Consider the following 20,570-nt stretch of genomic DNA (forward strand, 5'->3'; position numbering starts at 1 on the left):
TTCAAATTTGGTGGTATGTCTTCCTTTTCAGTCTCTCTTTTAAAAGAAGGAAAGAAAAAGAAGCAAAACCTGCACTTCTATTAGTTTGGAAGTTACACTTGTTTATGTTATATGTATTATAAGATCTCACTACAAATGCTGATTTTCTGCCCCTAAGACTTTCTCCTCCAGCTAATTACATTGTGCATCGTACCTCTGCATCCTGAATTCCTTCTTTGCAGTATCCCTCACGCCTAGTTCTGGCAGGAATATAAGCACAGAGATCTCCATTCTGACTCATATCCGACAAAACGAGTTTTTACTCTTGGAAACTTGTAAGCTGAAAATCTTGTTGATCCCTGAGGTGCTACTAGACTCTAACTTAAAAATTAGAAGTCTTGAAAATGTTGAAATACGAATTTTTAAAATAAAATATAATTCCTTGAAACAACTACTGTTAAGAATGTCTGTAACACACTTTTTTTGCACTATTAGACATCATGATTTGCTGTCATTCAGATTTAATGATCAGTATGGCTGATAAACTAGTTTGATTAAACTCCAGATTAGTGTGATGATTAAATGTATGCTGCCCAACAAACTGTGGTTTGTTGGTGAGTGCTAAACTGGGATTCTGTACCATTGCTTATATCTGGCTTGTTAAGTCGTGAAGCTTAGTTTTCTGCATTCAGTCATCCACTTTAGAGACTTCAGTCTTTCTCCACAGGAAATATAAAAAGCAGCAAAATGGCAGGAGAGAAAGGAAGGACGGGAGTGTTTCAGAGCTTGAAAGTTCAGGAAATCACTGAAGTATTATTATTTTATTAGCTTTATAACCTGCTCTCCTGGCTCAGAATGGGCAACAAGTAACTTGACAGGCGTTCTTCTCCAGTGTGCTCCGATTTATTGCAGCCCATCAATAGCAAGCAGACCATGTATGTAGTTAGGCTTTCCCAGGCATCTGCAAGGGAATTTGGGATTGTGTCCAGGGATTCTGCTTGGAGTCCTGAAGAGAGCCAAGTAGCAGGCTAACTGAGATCTATGAACCAATTGTCATCTGTATTTGCATGCCTGATAGACACCAGGGTTTGTGCGACAGACTGTGGTTTAGGCAAACTAGAGTTTATTGTGATATCTAAATGCAGTCTCATTGGTACTAGGATCTAGTCGGTGTTGCTAAGGAATTTTTCCTTTTTTTTTAATCCTTAAAGGTACAGTCTTCAGTAGCAGTGGGCACACCTGACTATATTTCTCCCGAGATACTGCAAGCAATGGAGGATGGCATGGGAAAATATGGCCCTGAATGCGACTGGTGGTCTCTGGGTGTCTGCATGTATGAAATGTTGTATGGGGAAACACCTTTTTATGCAGAGTCGCTGGTGGAAACATATGGGAAAATTATGAATCATGAAGTAAGAGCTATTGAATTATACATTTCCCTGTAATGCTTACTCTTGAAATTGCTTATGTTAAAATATCTGAAGTGTTTCTGGGGGTGGGGGGCAACCAGGGCATGCCTTGCTGTGGTTAAATATATAATCTTGTTTCCAGATTACTAGAAAATTGTTCTGACGGTTGCACCCATCTTTATTTGGAACATGGCAGGAATAAGTAATTGCCAGAATTCTTCCTGAAATTCCAGGAGTCTTCTTTGGAATTGTCAGGATTCTTCCCCGCCCCTCCCCCCCAAGTTTATGCATCCCTCCCATGGAAAGAGGCATTTTGTTAAAACAGACAGATTCTTCCTGTTTGACATCTTTGGAGAGGGAGAATATGCATAGCACTTAAGTTGCAGTCCTTAACTTCCTTAGTTGGAAGTAGATTCCATTAAAATCAGTATAACTTGCTTCCAAATAAATACAGTCCTGATTGGCAATGCTGATTTGCTTTGCTTTGAAGCCCTGCTTATTAATATTGACTGCATGATGCATGTGGTCTTAATCTGGTTTATTAAAATCAGTTTACAACATTAAAAATGAAAACAGGGATGATTAAAATTCATCAGCCCTTGCTCCTTATCGGTTAGGGAGTTTGCCGTCTACAAAGTTTGGGTAGTGATTCCTGAGATGGGAAGTTCCCTCAACTTCCAGTTCATATTCACCTCCCTTTTTAAAAGGAAGAGCAAAGCCACTTATATCCCATTGTGCCTTTTCTGTTAGATTCTACATGACAATTTAGGGTAGGGGTCCCCAACCTTTTTGAGCCCATGGGCACCTTTGGCATTCTGACACAGGGTGGTGGGTGCAGCCACAAAACAGCACCATGGGAGGCAGCCACACACAGTGGAAGCCCAAGGACAGGGGACAAGGGGCGTAACTTTTAAAAATCCATTGGGAAGGAGGAGTGAGAGAAACCAGCTCTGTCGTGGCAGCTGCCACCAAAACAGTGCTATTTTAATCTGCACAGCCAGTCAGAAGTCCTGCAGGGCATGAGCCCCGCCTTCCCCCATCCCAAATTTCTGGAAACACTTGGTGGGCACCTGGGAAGCTCAGTGGGCATCACATTGGGGACCCCTTGTTTAAGGGCTTAAATATTGTGCCATTTTAATCTGCCTTTGTTATTGCTGATTTCTGATGGTTTTAATAAGTATTGTTTTTAATTGTGCTGTTATTGTGAATTGCTTTGAGAGTAATGTAGGTTTGGGGAGAAGAGTTCATGCTGGCTCTGAAGGCATTTAAATACTGACCATTAACCTCCATTTTTTGAGTTCATGCCCAGCCCTAACGTGTATTAGAGATTATCCTCATTCCCTAAGGCATGAAATTGATTGGCAAAATTCATCTTGTGCTTTCTGAGGTTGTTAAGTACTGGGGAAAGTTAAGTATTTTTGGGAAGGATGCATTGATTTGCATATATTTATTTTATCCCACCTTTTGCCCAAGCAGCTCGAGGGTTCTCCCTTCATCCATTTTAGCCTCACAGACCTGCAAGGTAGATTAGGCTGACCAAAACAATGAGATCCAGGGTAGTACACTGGATTGGACCTGAGAAAGACAGAATCCTTGCTCACCATGGAAGTCAGTGGGTGAGCTTGGGCTGGTCATTTACATCTTTAAAAACTCATAAATAAGAACAGAGTGTCCAACAATTTGTCTTTGTTAAAAGTTAAAGAGCATAGAAGAAATAAGTGCTTGATAGAAAATCACATCCCCAATGGCTTTCCTGTTTCATCAGTTAATGATGTTCACAAAAATGTGACATGAACAATTTCCTAAAATTTATTTTTTATTTTATTTTATTCTATTTATATCCCGCCCTCCCTGCCAAAGCAGGCTCAACTCTATTGCACCTCAATTCACTTAGTGAACTTTTTACCAAGTTATCACTCGTTTCATTATTTCAGAATTTCCCAAAGCATAGCTTTAAATTACTTGGTAATTTTGTTGTCACATATTAAGAACCTGTTCTCTTTAACATCTTTATAAGGTTTGGGTTATATCTTTACTGTTGTCAATGGGCTGTTAAAAGCTTGTAGGCCATAGTGGTAACACTACTGCAACTTTGTTTCCCTTGCTTTGTAACACAACTCAGTAAACCTGTTGTAGAAAATATTTTCTTGTGCAGCATTTTCTCATTCTAGAGATTTGAAACAAAGGCTTTCTTTCCCTCCCCCTTCCCCAGGAAAGGTTTCAGTTTCCATCCCATGTTTCAGATGTATCCGAAGAAGCAAAGGACCTAATTCAGCGGCTTATATGCAGCAGAGAACGTCGGCTGGGTCAAAACGGAATAGAGGATTTCAAGTCGCATGCGTTTTTTGAAGGACTCAACTGGGATAATATCCGAAACTTAGAAGCACCTTACATTCCAGAAGTTAGCAGTCCTTCAGACACATCGAACTTCGATGTAGATGATGATGTATTAAGAAACCCCGTGAGTGTTTCTTTTCTCCTTTGTTAGGTAATGTGGATGGCTTTCAGACAGTTGTGTTGGAAAGGTTTATGCAGGGAAAACAACACAAGCCAATCGCAGTGATCCTTCATATTGCAGAAGAGTCCGTGTAGCATTCTAGGGTACCTTCTTTAGCATCCTAGGCTTCTGTTTGGCCCCACATTAAACAACAGAGCACTCCAGAGAGCATACTCAGTGCCACTAATGTGGCTGTGCATTTTCGTGATGGCAAACTCTTCCAGAGAGGTTTGTCTGCCATTACTGACCTTGTTATTGTGGAGGACTGATAAGCTTCCAAGTACTTTTGGGGTTTCCACAGAATGCAACTTATGTATATTTCAGTGGGTAGCTGAGTTGGTCTGCAGTTGAATAGCTAGATTGGAGTCCAGTAGCACCTTAGAGGCCAATTTTTCCCCAGTGTGTAAGTTTTTGAAAGTCAAAGCTCTCTTCATTAAGTGTTTGTGCTCCAATCTGGCAACCTTGTAAGATAACATTAGGATATCTTTGCCTTAAATGAATCTGAATAACGTGTCTTGGTAAATAAAGATTATCTGGTCAACTGTTTCAGGTGGGTAGCCATGTCAGTTGGTTTGCAATAAAATAGCTAGATTCAAGCACTTTAAAAAAACAGCATTTTTCCAGGCTATAAACTTTTGAGAGACAAATGGTATTTGTCAGCTACAAATGGATATTCAGTTACTTGTATCTGATGAAAGGATCTTGGACTCTCGAAAAGGTATAACCCAGAAATCTTGTTGGTCTTTCAGATGCTGCTGGACTTGAATCTCCTTCTAACTGGTTAAAAGTTACTCACATAATGTGGGAAATTATTTAGTTTCTTCTGAAACATCTCCCAATTGCGTGTTCATTTATTTAAAAATATTAAGGAGAGGAAGAGTTGGTTTTATACCCCACATTTCAATACCCAAAGGAGTCTCAGAGCAGCTTACGATCACCTTCTTTTCCTCTCTGAACAACAGACACCCTGTGAGGCAGGTGGGGTTGAGAGATCTCTGAGAGAGCTGTGACTGGCCCAAGGTCACCCAGCAGGCTGCATGTGGAGGAGCAGGGAATCAAACCTGGCTCTCCATATTAGAGTCTGCTACTCTTAACCACGACACCACACTGGCTCTAAGCACAGTTTTGTCTGAGTCGATGAACCAAAGTTTTCCCCTCACATTTGCTACCTTGGGATGGTTAGTCTTCAGGATATTGAGCAAAATGAAACATTTTTGCAAAAAACTTTTAACTGACCACGTGGAGATTTTTTAAAAAAAACTCCTGCCTGACTCTTAACACTGTACAATCCAGAATTCTGCTGCTTCAGTCTTCGTAATCTGAACATTAGCTCTCAGCCTGACTGTACAGTGTTTTGAAATCAAGCGTGAACATTGAGAACCAGCATGGTGCAGCGGTTAAGAATAGCGGACTCTTGTGGACTGTGTTTGATTCCCCACTCCTCCTCCACATGAAGCCTGCTGGGTGAACTTGAGCCAATCACAGCTCCCTCAGAACTCTCTCAGCCCCACCTTCCTCACAAGATGCCTGTTGTGGGGAGAGGAAGGGAAAGTGACTGTAAGCCGTTTTGAGACTTAAGGTAGAGAAAAGCAGGGCATAAAAACCTACTCTTCTTCAAAGTGTAATTACACCCCTTTATTATCCTAAGCAGAAGAGTGTGAAAGAGATCAGAAGGTCTCAGCCCAGTAAAAACAAAAAAGGATAGCTAAAACGACTGGTCTTGGAGAGGAGAAGAAATCACTGGATCAACTCATCCTGGGTAGACACTCTTCCACCAGTGAGAGTTGGTGCCACACAGAAAGCTCCCCCCTCCCCCCAATCTGAGCAAGTGCCCCAGCTTTTTTAAAACAGTCATGTCTTCCTTCCTTTGTTAACAGCTGCTTTTACCTAACAGGGAAAAGTTAATAGTCATGTTCAGAAAAAGCAAATCAAGACATGGTACAGGCATCTGCTCTAAAGGAGGATGAGATTTATGTGGCTGGTGGAAAATATACTGTTTTGTACGGAATTCCAAAATAAGTTGAGTGGGACATAAATATGCTTCCTTATTAGAAGGCAGGAAAATCAGCCTTCAGCAATCACTTCTTTTTTTAGATAAGGCCATTTTCTATATATTTGTGTGGGTTTTTAATTATTTGACATCCGTATCATGATAATATGGGGGTTGGGGTTGGGTTTCCCCCAGATTTGATTTAGCTTTAATCTTACTGACTCGTTTTTGTAGGAAATGATACCACCTGGTTCTCACACTGGCTTTTCTGGATTGCATCTACCTTTTGTTGGGTTTACTTACACCACTGAAAGGTAGGTGGAAAGGTTCTCAAGACGTGGGGGTTTGTGCAAAGATGCCTGTGTTCATGTTAACAGATCTGGAATTTCTTTAATTTATTGAATTAACCTGTAAAATATTCGTAATGAATATTTGAGGTTCTTTTATTTGTCTTCATTTTCCTGTTGTTGAAACAGACTGTTTTGTAGTGCCATCATGGTACCAGAGCCTTATAGAGAGCTGTTAGCAAAAAGCAGCAGGTTTGTGTCCTAAAAAGCTTACAGACTGTATTTTGACAGTGGGAAGTACAGGCAATTGGGTCCCAAGGATCATGAGCATAATGATTTTCAGAAGCAGAGTTCCCTCTAAGCTGAGTTAGTGTGAGCTAGCTCACAGTTTTTTTAGCCTCTGGCTCACACATTTTTGTCTTAACTCAGGAAAAATGGCTCCAGAGCAAACTAATTTGTGCAATAGCTCATAACATCAATGCCAGTGGAGGTTCCCTTTAGTCAGCCATGGCCATCGATGGGCGTATCCACATTAGAAATGTGTTCTGTATTCTGGTTCCAGCTGTTTTTCGGATAGAGGCTCCCTAAGGGGGGTGATGCAGTCCAGCAGTATAACCAAAGATGAGGATGTGCAGCGCGACTTGGAGAACAGCTTGCAAATAGAGGCCTACGAAAGGAGAATACGAAGGCTGGAGCAGGAGAAGCTGGAGCTGAGCAGGAAGTTGCAAGGTGATCCCCTCTCAGTTTGCCTTTAGCACTGCATGCGACGGAGCAGCAGAATGTGTCAAATCTGGCTAAACATTGTGTGTTCTTCTCATTCAATTTAAGAATCCACCCAAGCTGTTCAGTCCCTTCACGGTTCTGCTCGCCTAACAACCAACACAAGCCGGGATAAAGAAATAAAGAAATTAAATGAGGAAATAGAGCGTTTGAAAAACAAAATAGCAGGTATGTGACCAGCATGTTTTAATGAGTTTCTCCCCTAGTCCTGGAACAAGGACAAAATAGTTCCAATAGTGAAAACCTGATCCTTGTTAGTATCCCGCTAGAGCAGGGGTCCCTAACCCCCAGTCCGTGGACCGGTACCGGTTTGTGGCCTGTTAGCAACCGGGCCATGAGTTGTATAATTATTTCATTATATATTACAATGTAGTAGTAATAATAAGACGACGACATTGGATTATATCCTGCCCACCACTCCAAATTTCAGAGTCTCAGAGTGACTCACAGTCTTTACCTTCCTCCCCCACAACAGACACTCTGTGAGGTTGGTGGGGCTGACAAGAGTTCTCCCCAGAAGCTACCCTTTCAAGGACAGCTCTGTGATAGCTATGGCTGACCCAAGGCCATTCCAGCAGCTGCAAGTGGAGGAGTGGGAAATCAAACCCGGTTCTCCCGCATAAGAGTCTGCACACTTAACCACGACACCAAACTAATAGAAATAAAAAGTGCACAGTTGTATCATCCAAAACCAACCCCCGCCCGCCCCCGGTCTGTGGAAAAACTGTCTTCCATAAAATTTGTCCCTGGTGCCAAAATGGTTGGGGACTGCTGCGCTAGAACACTGCTCATGTAAATTTGTGACAGATTGAGTTCGAATGCAGCTTTCAAGGACTGTGGCGGGCGAAATGTTAAATAGCATTTAGAAATTTTTTTTTTTATGCGAGCATATCTTGTTTCTAAAACTTCCTTCGACCTGATAGCAGGTACTCCCATGAGGGAATTCAAGAATACAAGACATCTGTACAGGTTCACTTAGATAATTTGATATTTTTTTTCTTCTTTCCATAAATATCCCAGGATATCTTCTTCACCTAATATTGCTTTCTTCCACAAAGGGGCAACCTTTATCCATGGAACTTGATGCGCATGTCACTTGTAAAAAGAATTCATGTTGCTCCGTATTTCACTTCAGTAAGATAACCTGCCTAAAGCAGATAATTCATTCAGTTTTTCTGAGAACCTTCAGTCTTACCTTGAAATTATTTAGACGCCACCAGCAGCTTTTTCTTTTGGCCCTCTTAGTTAATTAGATATCCACAGCATATATGTGAAATCCCTTGCTTGAGGCACACGGAGTCTTCAATTCCAAATTTGTCTCCCAGGGTAGCCCAGTCCCAGAAGCTAAGCAGGGTTGGCCTTGGATGAGAAAGGGCTGCTACACAGAAGCAGGCAATGGCAAGCCACCTCTTGCCCTCAAAACCCTACGCAGGGGTGTCGAACTCATTTGTTACAAGGGCCAGATCTGACAAAAATGAGACCTTGTTGGGCAGGGCCATGTCAAGTTGGGCCCAGCCATGCTGGGCTGGGCCATGTGTGTACCTATTTAAGATAAGGTAGCAGAGATGTACATTTTATAAAGAACACAGATGAACTTAAAACATGCTTAAAACGCTAGCACTCATTGGTTTTAAAGATGCGTTCTTTGTATTTCTCCCATGGAATCCAGGGAACTGGGCAAAGGAAGCTCTGGCTCTTTCCTTCTTTCCCCAGGGGACTGCCGGGGAGGAGCTTCAGTCAATAGAAGGAAGAGAGGCTTGGCTCAATAGCTCTGAAAAATAGAGGCTTTGCTCTGTAGCTTCTGTGCAATTGAGCAAGCCTTGCAAAGATAGAAGGAAGCAGATGACAGCCAGTTGCTCAGGGGCCTGATAGGAGCCCTCCAGGGGCCTGATACGGCCCCTGAACTGCATGTTTAACACCCCTGTCCTACAGTGTCACATATGTTGGCTCTAACTGATGGCAGTTTCTGCCACCGATACATTATGGAACAACGGAGGGAAAAATAGGAACACCTGCCCTTCATGCGGTGTGGACAAGGTTGCAGAATTGTCAAAACTCATATCATATTAGCACATTGAATCACAGCATGTTTTCACGTAGGCAGAATTAAGGTGGAGGAGGGTGTCTACTCGTTCTGAGCATTAGTTGGGTCAGCAGTCCATTTTGGCTTCTCATTGGCCTTTGAGCCCTGGAGTGAAGAGGGGAAATCAGGGTGGGGTTGTTTTTCTGGCTCCCCCGCCCCCCTCACACACACACACTACTTTTTTCCATTTCTTTAAACTTGGAATTCTGACAAGAAAGGCGGGCTTGAAATGACACAAACCAGACAATAGGTCTTAATGCTGTGGCTGTACAAAACCATTTTGTGCCCAAATATGAACAACATTCATTTTACTACGAAGTGTGTGGTTTCAAATTTTATTTTTTTTCCCTTACCTCGCAGGTTTTAGATAAGTTAAGGTGCAGCATATTCTCTAGTTCGGGTATACCTGCAATTTTGCATGAAAAAAATTTAAGGCGGCATAAAAATGCCAAAAGATGCTATTTTACACGCTAACCATATTATGAATAATGCATTTGGTATTGGAACGGCAGTAAAGTAAATTCAGCTTTGATAAGAAGATGAGTATTGAATAGGCACCAATATTTATCGAAATTTCTGTGTACTTGCCTCCCTCCCAGAGGTTTTCCCGACATCTTCAAAACTTGTGGAAAATTGAGTCTCTGAGTAAAATGCAAATTCAGCCATTGTGTCCAAACGATAGTAGGAAAAAAACCCCCTGCACAAATCACATTGCAGCTCATCCTTCAAATTTGGGGAAACTGGATTAGATGTTCATCAAAGTTCACAACCTTCTGCTAACCCTTCTGCTAACCCTGCTGTTGGCATGATAACATCAGTTGATGGAGCAGGGCAGAAAACGAGGCACCAAGGACTGCATTCTCAAGCAATCAATTTCTATTGGCAGAGGGAGGAGTAAGTTCTTACTCTGAGTGGAGGGGGTACGTTAACATGAGAAATTCTCCCCTTCCGGGTCAGCAGGCAGGTCCTGTATTTAACTTCCTGACTCCACTGTTGGGAGTTGCTCTCTTCCGCATTACACTTCCTGCATAGGAAATGAGGGTAGGTTGTTAGAGGAGCTCTGTCCTCCTTCAGTCACTTCTGCCTTTCTATTGTTAACTTATCCCTCTTTGCTTGTTTTTCTCATCCATTGTTCGTAATTCAGGAAAGGCTCCTTTCCCCTCCTGTTCTTTTGCCTGTCAGCTTAGTGCTTCAGCTCAGGCAATAGAAACACCAGATCCCCAGAGAAGGATGCCTTTCAGTTGGCTATATGTCCTCCATGGACGAAGAAAGTGCAGTCAGGGGAGATGCCTGACCCTACAGGATCAATCAGGTTGTTGCACCCAAGTCCTAGGGAAGGAACTCACACTGGGGAAGGCTAATCCCCAATTCAGGGGTAAGTTAAGCACAGAGTTAAGAGGGAGAATGACTTCAGCAGATACATTCGCTACAATGAGGATGAGCCCAATATGGAGCTGGTTTTCAATGCAGCCACACAACGCGAGTCCCCTCCATCCCCAGGAAGTGCTGCCAGTGAAGAATAAGACGAAGAGTTGGGTTTTATACCCCTCTTTTTTCTACCTTAAGGAGTCTCAAAAGCAGCTTACAATCTCCTTCCCTTCCTACCTCCACAACAGGCACTTTGTGAGGTAGATGGGCCTGGGAGAGTTCTGAGAGAATGGTGACTGGCCCAAGGTCACACAGCAGGCTTCATATGGAGGAGGAGTGGGGGATCAAGCCCAGTTCTTCACATTAGCATCTGCTGTTCTTAACTATTACACCACGCTGGCTCTCACAGACAGCAGAAGCGTTACAGGGGGGCTGTCATATACCCAGTCTCCCCTGAAAGTTGCAAAATGGCTGATAAGAGTTAATTAGCATGCAATCAGATACACCGACAACTAGCCACAGGAGGGCACAAAAGCCTTAGGCAAAAATCCTTCTCCCGTCTTAAAAAAGAGATCCAGGCAGAGCTGCCCTGCAAGGCTGCCCAAACTTCTGGAAGACTCTACTGAAAGAAACTTTGGAAAACCCAGGCCATCAAAGGCAGCAGAGAAACTGTGCCAGACAGTTCTTATGAGGATAATGGAACCAAACCTTCAGATCATTCCTCAGATGAGAGGATGGGAAAATCTCTGAGGAGTTTAAAGAGACTGAACAAACCAAACACCTTTTTTTTTTAAGCAGGAAGATTTCCCTTCCGTTTTGACTGAAACGGTCAGAAAGCTTGCTGTGATGAAGAGGCGAAAACACACATGGGTACCCAAAGAAATGAGGAATTTTCCCAAGAGGGAAAAATGCTGAGAGGGTTATCTTATTTCCAGACTTCTTTGAAATGGAAATGAAAAGGAAGAATGAGCTACGCCTTTATCTAATAAGCCACTAATGATGTCATGGATTTTTTAAAAGGAATCCCCTGGTGGATGTTCCTACAGGCATTTTTGTTACGGGCACAGTTGTCTCCCAAGGATAGGGGATGCTTCCTGAAGAGCTAAGCTGTGCCTTCAGGTGTGAATTTGCTGTGATGAGTTTGCATGAATCCTCAGCCTTACCTGTAAGAGCTTCAGCAACAACATCTCTCGTTTTCCATTGCCTCAGACTTACGGTATTACAGTTAATACTGGCAAAGAACAAGAGCTCCAGCAAAAGTATTTTGAAATTAATCCTCATTTTTGAAGGCAAATGCCAGCTTGAACATATTCCAATTCTGCTCTAGAATTACGTAGTCCACGGCTTAAATCCCTTGGCTTAAATCATGGACGATGAATACTGTCTCTGGATGAATGTGGTTTTCACCCCTTTTATTCCAGGGCAGAGTTGTTTGGTTTCCATCAGTATATAATTTATATTGTCCCCAGAGATAAAACAGCGCTGCCTATATCTAGTAAAAGGAAAGATCACTGCCAGAGGAGTCGTGGTTTTGAGCCCTTTCTCTCACAACATGATGAACCTCACTTCAGAACCAGTTTTTGGAGACAGTCATGCTCAAGACTGGACAATAAGTCAGGAGAGACCAAAATTTTGCCCTGCCCTCAAGAGGCTGTAGAGGGAACAACTCCAGCAACAGCATTGTAAATGACACCAGGCCACTGGCTATGGGGGAGTATCTCCAGGAACAGACTCACCACTTACTGCTAGGTCAACAATATAATCTCAAGAGGTCACTTCATGGTACTCAACACCACCACCCCAGGCAGCTCCATTGACTCTCCTTCATTTTGAGGACCAGAAAAAAACAACAATGCAAAATGACAGCAATCAACCAAGAACCAGCGTTGTTCCCAGAAATATACTCAGAATTTTTTCAGTTGTGAATGGAGATTGATGAACAATATTAGACTTGAAGTTCCTGAACAGTTTTGTTAAGAATGAAAAGAGCTCAGAGCCATAATGGAGGCACTAACCAAGAATACTTACTTAGCTTTCATCAACAACTGAGACTTCTCTACATTCAGTCTTCTCTGCACCCCCTTCAGTTTCTGAGCAACCGTTTCCATTTCGGGGCTTTGACTTTATGATGACACCAAGAGTTTTCTCCAAAGGGATGGGAGCTCTGATAGCTAATCCAGGCATGTTTAGCCTGGAGAGGAGGCAGCTGAGAGGTGATATGAACACCATCTTCAAGTACTTGAAGGGCTGTCACATAGAGGATGGTGTGGAATTCTTTTCTGTGGCCCCAGTAGGTAGGACCAGAACCAATGGGTTGAAATTAAATCAAGAGAGTTTTCGGCTCAACATTAGGAAGAACTTCCTGACCGTTAGAGCGTTTCCTCAGTGGAACAGGTTTCCTCGGGAGGTGGTGGGCTCTCCTTCCTTGGAGGCTTTTAAACAGAGGCTAGATGGCCATCTGACAGCAATGAAGATCCTGTGAATTTAGGGGGAGGTGTTTGTGAATTTCCTGCATTGTGCAGGGGGTTGGACTAGATGACCCTGGAGGTCCCTTCCAACTCTATGATTCTATGATTAAAGACTGCAATCCAGCAGGTTCTTCTGTTTCCGCAGACTGGCGTAGAGCAGATGCTGTGTGCAATTGTCCACACAAGCGAGGAAAGAAAAACAACTGTGCCCACAAAACAGACCTTGTAATTGACTAGGAAAATACTTCTGTTAAATAAGCATAACAGCATTTTAAAACATAGCAAATTCACAAAGTCCAGTGTCTCTTAAAGCAACAATGAATAAGTTTTTCCTGTGTGACTCCTCATGAAAATTTCTTTCTCAAAGTCCCGAAGGCTCCAAAATTCAAGGCACCAGGAGGAGTCAATGTGCAGGATTCTGCTCCGAAGGATAAGTTTCCTTCACGTGGTTGCCAGCTAAGAGATCCATGTTCCACTATACAGAGTTTTTTCGCAAGCCGAATAACAATGTTTACAAATTGCTCTCAAAGCATCATTTCTATACGCCCACTTCTCAAAACATTTCTTCAACAGAAAAAGCTTTGTATAGCGGAACGTGGATCTTCTAGCTGGCAAAGAAAGGAGAAGTAATTTTCATGAGGAGTCACACAGGAAGAACTTATTCATTGTTGCTTTAAGAGACACAGGACTTTGTGGATTTGCTATGAAACTATAGGAATGTTTTTTAAATGCTGTTATGCTTATTTAATAGAAATGTTTTTCTATTTTTTTTTATTTATTTAAGATTTATATCTCGCCCTTCCCACAAGTGGCTCAGGGCGGCTAGTCAATTACAAGGTCTGTTTTGTGGGCACCGTTGTTTTTCTTTCCTCACTCTCACTCTCTCTCCACTGGCTTTTTGACTATCCCCACAAGCAGCAACAGCTCTGGCTTAAGTGCTACTGCCTGTTGACAAAGACATCCACATGCTATATGTTTCCTGAGAGATGTCTCACCAATCCCCTGGTGGAGCACCATTTCCCTTCCTGGTGACTTCATAGTTCCGAGAGTGCTCACTGAGCATCCATTTAAACCCATTAGAGAAATCTCTCTGAAAATGTCACTATTTCAGAATACTTTTCCTTGTAGTGTTGCATTAGCTTGCAGTGTGCCACAGTTATGAGCTTAGGCCATCAGAAGCTAACTCCGCTTTTCATAAAGTTAGTACTAAAAAGAAAGCCAGCATTTGTGCCCGTGGTCAACTGTTCTTTTTTGCTCTTTCCTGAAAATGTCTCCTGTATTTCTGCTCAAAGCAGAGAGTCATTTCAGGGGGAAATCGTGGCGTATACTTTGATGTCGACAAGGTACTGAGGGTTTGTTTGTGCATGGTAGCTTCTATCAGACTGGTTCATTGTTTCTCGCATCGTCTGTCTATGAGATGAAGAAAAGCTTCTGTGGGGTGTGTTTCTCTACACCTACCCTAAGCAGATGGTTAAGGGAGCATATTGGTCTGGTCTACTGTGCACAGAAGCAGTCTGTGGACAGTACTTACAGCCCACTCTCTTTATACCACTGCTACATCTGTGGTATTTGCCTCAGATGCTTCAGTAGGAGACATCCGCAAGGGAGCTGCATGGCCTTCAGCCTCAACATTGTTCAGTGTCATAAAATCTGGTGCAAAGTAAGAAAGAAATACTGACTTGCCATGAATTTTCCTTCTACTCTGAGGTAGGCAGTTCATCTTGCCTCGCATTTAATGAGGGGGGTGGTTAATACAGCTAATGTAGTCCCATGGCGCAGAGTGTTATAGCTGCAGTACTGCAGTCCTAAGCTCTGCTCACGACCTGAGTTCGATCCCCAGTGGAAGCTGGGTTTTCAGGTAGCCGGCTCAAGGTTGACTCAGCCTTCCATCCTTCCGAGGTTGGTAAAAGGAGTACCCAGCTTGCTGGGGGTAAAGTGTAAAAGACTGGGGAAGGCAATGGCAAACCACCCTGTAAAAAGTCTGCCGTGAAAACGTTGTGAAAGCAACGTCACCCCAGAATCGGAAACGACTGGTGCTTGCACAGGGTACCGTTCCTTTTCCTTAATACAGCTAGCTGGTTTTCCCCAGACCAAGCTTCTTTTCTGCTCATTGTAATTTTCCTGTCCCTCTTATTCATTCCTTTAGTTATCTTACAGTGCTATGTATGTCATCAAGTGTCAGCAGTGCCTTTCCCCACTCTCTACATTGGACGACCAGGTCAGTCCACATGCAAAACAATAATTGGGCATCAGTCTGACATGAAACACTCAATAACCAGGGTTAGAATTGATAAAAGGAAGTATTTCTTCACCCAAAGGGTGATTAATACATGGAATTCACTGCCATAGGAGGTGGTGATGGCTATCAGCATAGACAGCTTCAAGAGGGGATTGGATAAACATATGGAGCAGAGGTCCATCAGAGGCTATTAGCCACAGCATATTGATGAAACTTTTTGTATGGGGCAGTGATGCTCTGTGTTCTTGGTGCTTGGGGGGGGGGAGCAACAGTGGGAGGGTGTCCAATGTCCTGACCCCACTGGTGGACTTCCTGATGGCTCCTGGTTTTTTGGCCACTGTGTGACACAGAGTGTTGGACTGGATGGGCTATTGGTCTGATCCAACATGGCTTCTCTTATGTTCTTAACCAGTGGGAAGAACATTTTAATCTTCCAGGACATTCCATTGCTGACCCAAGAGTGGCAGGCTTCAGAGAAGCGTCAAGGGGGAGATTACAACACAAGACTATTGAACTAGAGCTCATGCACAAATGCAGAACAGTGGACTCCCCAGGGTTGAATTCTGGATTCTTACTACAGATGCTAATATCCTCTTCTGCTCTAATCAAGATGATTATATTTTTGCATGGTACCTTTGTATCCTAACTCCTTCCTTTGCACCATCCCTCCCACCTTCTGCCTGGGATATAAGGCTTCAGGGATCTCCATTCTTTCTTGTATCTGATGAAGGGAGCTTTGACTCTCAAAAGGTCAGGCCTCATTTGGGGCAGGAGTTCACAGGAGCAGAGCTCCAGAACCTCTCCATTTTACAGGGGCGGATTAACAATTAGGCCAAGTAGGCACTGGCCTATGGGCCCCCACACCTTTTGGAGCCCTGGGCTGGCTCCCCCCACCACCTCCAGTTTTCCGCCTGCTTGCAGCCCTCTCAGCCTGCACGCACAGCCAGCAACTGAGCTGCTCTTTGCACAACTTGCCTGGTGCAGCTGCTGCTGGCGTTGTCACCAAGTTTGCCTCTCTCTGCCTCCCCCCCGCAGCTTTGTCAAAGGGGCTTTTGAGAAGGTGCCTGCAGGCGGCAGTGTGGACCACGGGTGGCAGAGCAGGTGCTCCAACTCTGAGATAATTTGCAACGGGGCCCCTGAGATTTTGACTGCCTAGGGACCTCCACAGGGTTTAATCTGGCACTGCCATTTTATTGTGCTCTTTCTTTCATTCTTTACCCCCCCCCCCCCAAAAAAAAAACAACCAAAACCAAAACTTGCTTCTGGCCTCCAGTGTTCAGACCCTCCGTGAGAATTTTGCTGAACTCTTAAGATCTGACAAAGTTTCTAATATTTCCCCCACACAAAAAATGGGGGCAGAGCCAAAGTATATAAAGCAGAGAGATGGAAATCTTTCTCATTCCACTGTGGCCACTCAAGAGAAAGTAATTTAAAAAGGATGATGGGAGTAAGGTTTTATGATGACAGTTGTAATTCAGGAAGAACTTTAAGGTAGATGCCGAGCTGATAGAATTTAGTACACCTTCCGGTGATGTCAGGGGTGTGTGGCATATGCAAATGAGTTGTGCTATGAGCTCTGGCACTTCTTTTTCTACAAAATGACTCCTGCAAAAGGTTATGCCCTGAAAACCATGTTGGTCTCTAAGGTGACAGTGGACTCGATTCTAGCTCTTCTATACATAGTTTATTTACAGTTTCAATTTTCAGAGTGGCATTTTTTAATTAATGAGAAAGTCACTTCATTTTTGTTGATTGATTGATTGCACTCTGGCTTTAAAAAAATTAAAGATGCCTCCTGGCCTGGTGGGAGGAGTCACTCCATGCCAAAATGCACTCTGCCTCAGAGTAGGAAGAACCCTCAGTTTTCTGTTGCATTGATTTAATGTAATTTTGTACCATTATGGTTTGTTAGACACCTTGAATGTTCTAATGGAAAAAGCAGGCTGTTGCAGTAAGAAATAAAGATGGTATCAGCAAGATAAGAGCCCTGTGGCGCAGAGTGGTAAAGCTGCAATACTACAGTCCTAAGCTCTGCTCACAACCTGTGTTTGATCCCGGCGGAAGCTGGGTTCAGGTAGCCGGCTCGAGGTTGACTCAGCCTTCCATCCTTCCGAGGTCGGTAAAATGAGTACCCAGCTTGCTGGGGGTGGGGAAGGGTAGATGACTAGGGAAGGCAATGGCAAACCACTCCGTAAAAAGTCTGCTGTGAAAACGTCGTGATGCGACATCACCCCAGAGTCGGAAATGACTGGTTGCTTGCACAGGGGACTACTTTTACCTTTTTTCTATCAGCAAGATGCACTAGCTTGGAATCAATAAAATGCAAGCACAATTGCATTTGCAAATCTTTTCCTACCATCACCTCCCCCCCACCCTACCCCCCAGCATATCCCAGACCTTTGAAAAACCAATTCTGGAAGCTTTGGGTTCAGCATTTTTAATAGCCAGCCCCCTTGAGAAAACCCAGTCCTCTCCCCCAACACAAATTCTGTTCCCCACACATATTCAGAAGAACATACACAAGATGCTTCATTAGAACAGCTGGGCTGCTGCTTTTCCCCAGAGGCACCTGGCCCAGCTCCCCAGGCAACCCAAGCTCCTGTAATTCTGTACCACTAAGTCCCCCCCTGCAGGGCAACAGCTCTGGCTCAAAGTCAAACAGCAAAACTGCTTTAAAATGTAAAAAGGGACTTGGGAACACAGTTTGTGATATGGCATCAAGAGTGGTTCCGCTGTTCAAAGAGAGGCGGGGGAACATAAAAAATCCCAGTGGGCATTCCTCAAGTAGCTCTTTGGATCCCAGCCTTTGAAAACAAGGATGTTGGAAGCAGAGTCAATGTTGTAAAACAAGCAGATGGCAGAGAATACACTGCATAATTTATTTGGCCTTTGGAATCCAAATTTCCTTGGCCCAGGTGTTGGATTTACCTCGAGGCAAAATTTGGACTTTGTTTCATTTTTGATCACAGCGTCAGCCAAGCTGTGATATGGGGCTTCACCGGTCCATTTCAACAGAAGAGGAAGGAGGGAAGATCATGCTCGCTGTAGACCTCCTGATTTAAATGGTCCGTCATTAAAGATGAAGAATGTAGGGCAGCTTGATATACCACCTGTGCGAACAGTTCTTCTCTTTTTTTAATGTTTACAGATTCAAATAGGCTAGAACGGCAACTGGAAGACGCAGTGACGCTACGGCAAGAGCACGAAGACTCCACCCACAAGTTAAAAGGGCTTGAGAAGCAATGCAGAATATTGAGGCAAGAAAAGGAGGATCTTCACAAGGTATTAAGAACGTGCTTCTGTTGCTGTGACTTGAAGACTCTCTTTTCCACTGTGGAGTTCAGGCAAAATCTATACCGCTTACCCTTTGTACTCATCCCAGCAGCAGCTAATAGGCTGCTAAACTGTGACCTCTCTGAGCCAGCAATTTTCATAGTAGGGAACAATCAGAATCCAGGTTCTGTTGATTCACATTTGACACTCTTAATCCGCACATATTTATGGAGACTTTGTGTGGGGATGAAACGGGAGATTTAAAAAACGAGAGAGAGAGAGGCAAAATGAGGAAGGGAAGGAAGAGTTTGGGTATAGGAGTGGGAGAGGGAAGGCATACAAGGAACAGTGTTAGAGGAGGAAGACATGGAGAGGATGTACAGACAGAGTGTTAGAACTAGTGATCTGCAGATGCAAGGTTCACAGATCTTTCTCATATTCTCCCTCCCATTAGCAGTCCTCTCTGGCTTGAGAATACACTTTTTCTGGGTCACAGGGGTCAGGACGCTGCAGTATGGAGAAGGTGAAATAGCACTCTCCCTCCTCTTCTGTTGGTGGACCTGAGTTGATAGAAGAGGCACCAGGAATGATTTCATCCCCTTCCCCCTCTCCACTGCAGCCTTCTGACACACTCATGAATACGTGAAGCTGCCTAATGCTGAATTAGCCCACTGCTTTACCAAGGCCAGTGTTGTATACTGCAGCTCTCCAGGGTCTCATACAGTGGCGTCACAACTCAGGGGGTATCAACCAGTTGCTGCCACCACTCTGGGTTAAGGGTTCCCCTTGAGAAGGCCCAGAGTTCCCTCCCAAGCCCTTCAGGTCTCTTGTAGCTTAGGCCAAATAATAGGCATGAGGACCAGGCAGAGTGAACAACAACAAAAAGGTTTATTGCAGTGCGATATAAATTAACAAGGTGCATGAAATAGAAAAAGGGAGAAGGGAAAATAAAAGCCCTAACGCGTCTGAACTTACCCTAAACTACTAACCAGCACTCACCCCCTTCCTTAGGTGAGGGAGTTTTCCCTGGCTCAAGCTCTTCAGGCACAGCCTACCTCCAACTCAGCCTTTCAGGGAAAGAACACCCACTTCCTGGACTTGGCCTTTATATTTTCTTCCCAGGCCCCACCCCTCTCTGAGCCTGTTTCCCTCCAAACCCTTTGCTACCCAGTCAGAGGGAATCCTGGAAGATGTAGACTTTTCCCAGTAACTCCTAAGCATGCTTCCCTGGGACCTGCAGGCCTTGCTAGGCCCAGGATCATGACAAGTGGCCTTTCACAACATCTCGCACCTGATTCTTTTAGCTGGAGAAGCTGATTGAATCTGGGACCTTCCGCATGTCAAACAAGATGCCCTGCCAACAAGCCACAGCCCCCTCCCAACAAAATTTTGGGTTATGACTTTAAGAAAACTGCAGAGACTTTTTTGCTTGGATTACAATTAGAAAAATTTCCAAAGGAAGGCAGGACTTTAATTTGGTACTTGCTCTCAGCTGCTAGGACATTGTATGCGCAGCTGTGGAAACAAGGAAAAATACCAGAGAAATGGGATTGGATTGTGAAAGTTTTATTGTGGAGTAAGATGGACAAATTAACTAAAACTTTAAGAGACTATGACTTAGTTATATTCAAAAAGGAGTGAAAGAAATTTAAAGGATATATGGAGAAAGAGTGGAACGTAAAAAGACATTGGACAATTTTTTAGTATTAATGAGAAAAAAGTATTGAACTTTGATTGGTTAGCAGTACCTTTATAATTGAACTTAAATTTATAACTTCGGGGAAGTCAAGTATTGGAGGGGGGGGTTGAAATATCGTATGGGTTAGTATAGAAAAGAGAGAACTAAATATTGTAACCATATGTTATTAATAAATTGTTAAAACACCAACATGACTGCCCTAGGAAAAAACTTTCCCGGGGTCTGAAAAGACAGCTGGGGTGAGGAGAGTTTAGGAAACTAATACCTTCTGCTGACGGGATCTCTGAATCCAACCCAGAGAAGTAATTGGAAGCCAATGAAAGACAGGAAAGAGATGAAGCAGGAGAAATGTCTAAAAAGCATAAGTAGGTATCTAGATTGCACTGTTACACAACTTTAAACCCCTATGGAATTTGGCAGCTGCTGCAATTCTATTGCATATGCCACTGATGCTCATTCAAAAGTTTTGTGTCTCTGGGTGACATGTGCTAGAGCAGT

General features: G+C 43.5%; 1 protein-coding gene across 7 annotated transcripts in view; it reads left to right on the plus strand.

Moving 5' to 3' along the window:
• CDC42BPB (CDC42 binding protein kinase beta) overlaps positions 1-20,570 on the plus strand; it is a 181,788-nt gene that overhangs the window by 76,811 nt on the left and 84,407 nt on the right. For all 7 annotated transcript variants that reach the window (XM_060263091.1, XM_060263092.1, XM_060263095.1 and 4 more), the window contains exons 7-12: positions 1,191-1,391; positions 3,601-3,849; positions 6,110-6,189; positions 6,725-6,891; positions 6,991-7,110; positions 18,249-18,382. In XM_060263091.1, the coding sequence (XP_060119074.1) occupies positions 1,191-1,391; positions 3,601-3,849; positions 6,110-6,189; positions 6,725-6,891; positions 6,991-7,110; positions 18,249-18,382 (951 nt within the window). The remainder of the gene's footprint in view (positions 1-1,190; positions 1,392-3,600; positions 3,850-6,109; positions 6,190-6,724; positions 6,892-6,990; positions 7,111-18,248; positions 18,383-20,570) is intronic.

Source organism: Heteronotia binoei, chromosome 21 (assembly GCF_032191835.1).
Source record: "Heteronotia binoei isolate CCM8104 ecotype False Entrance Well chromosome 21, APGP_CSIRO_Hbin_v1, whole genome shotgun sequence".
Taxonomy (NCBI): domain Eukaryota; kingdom Metazoa; phylum Chordata; class Lepidosauria; order Squamata; family Gekkonidae; genus Heteronotia; species Heteronotia binoei.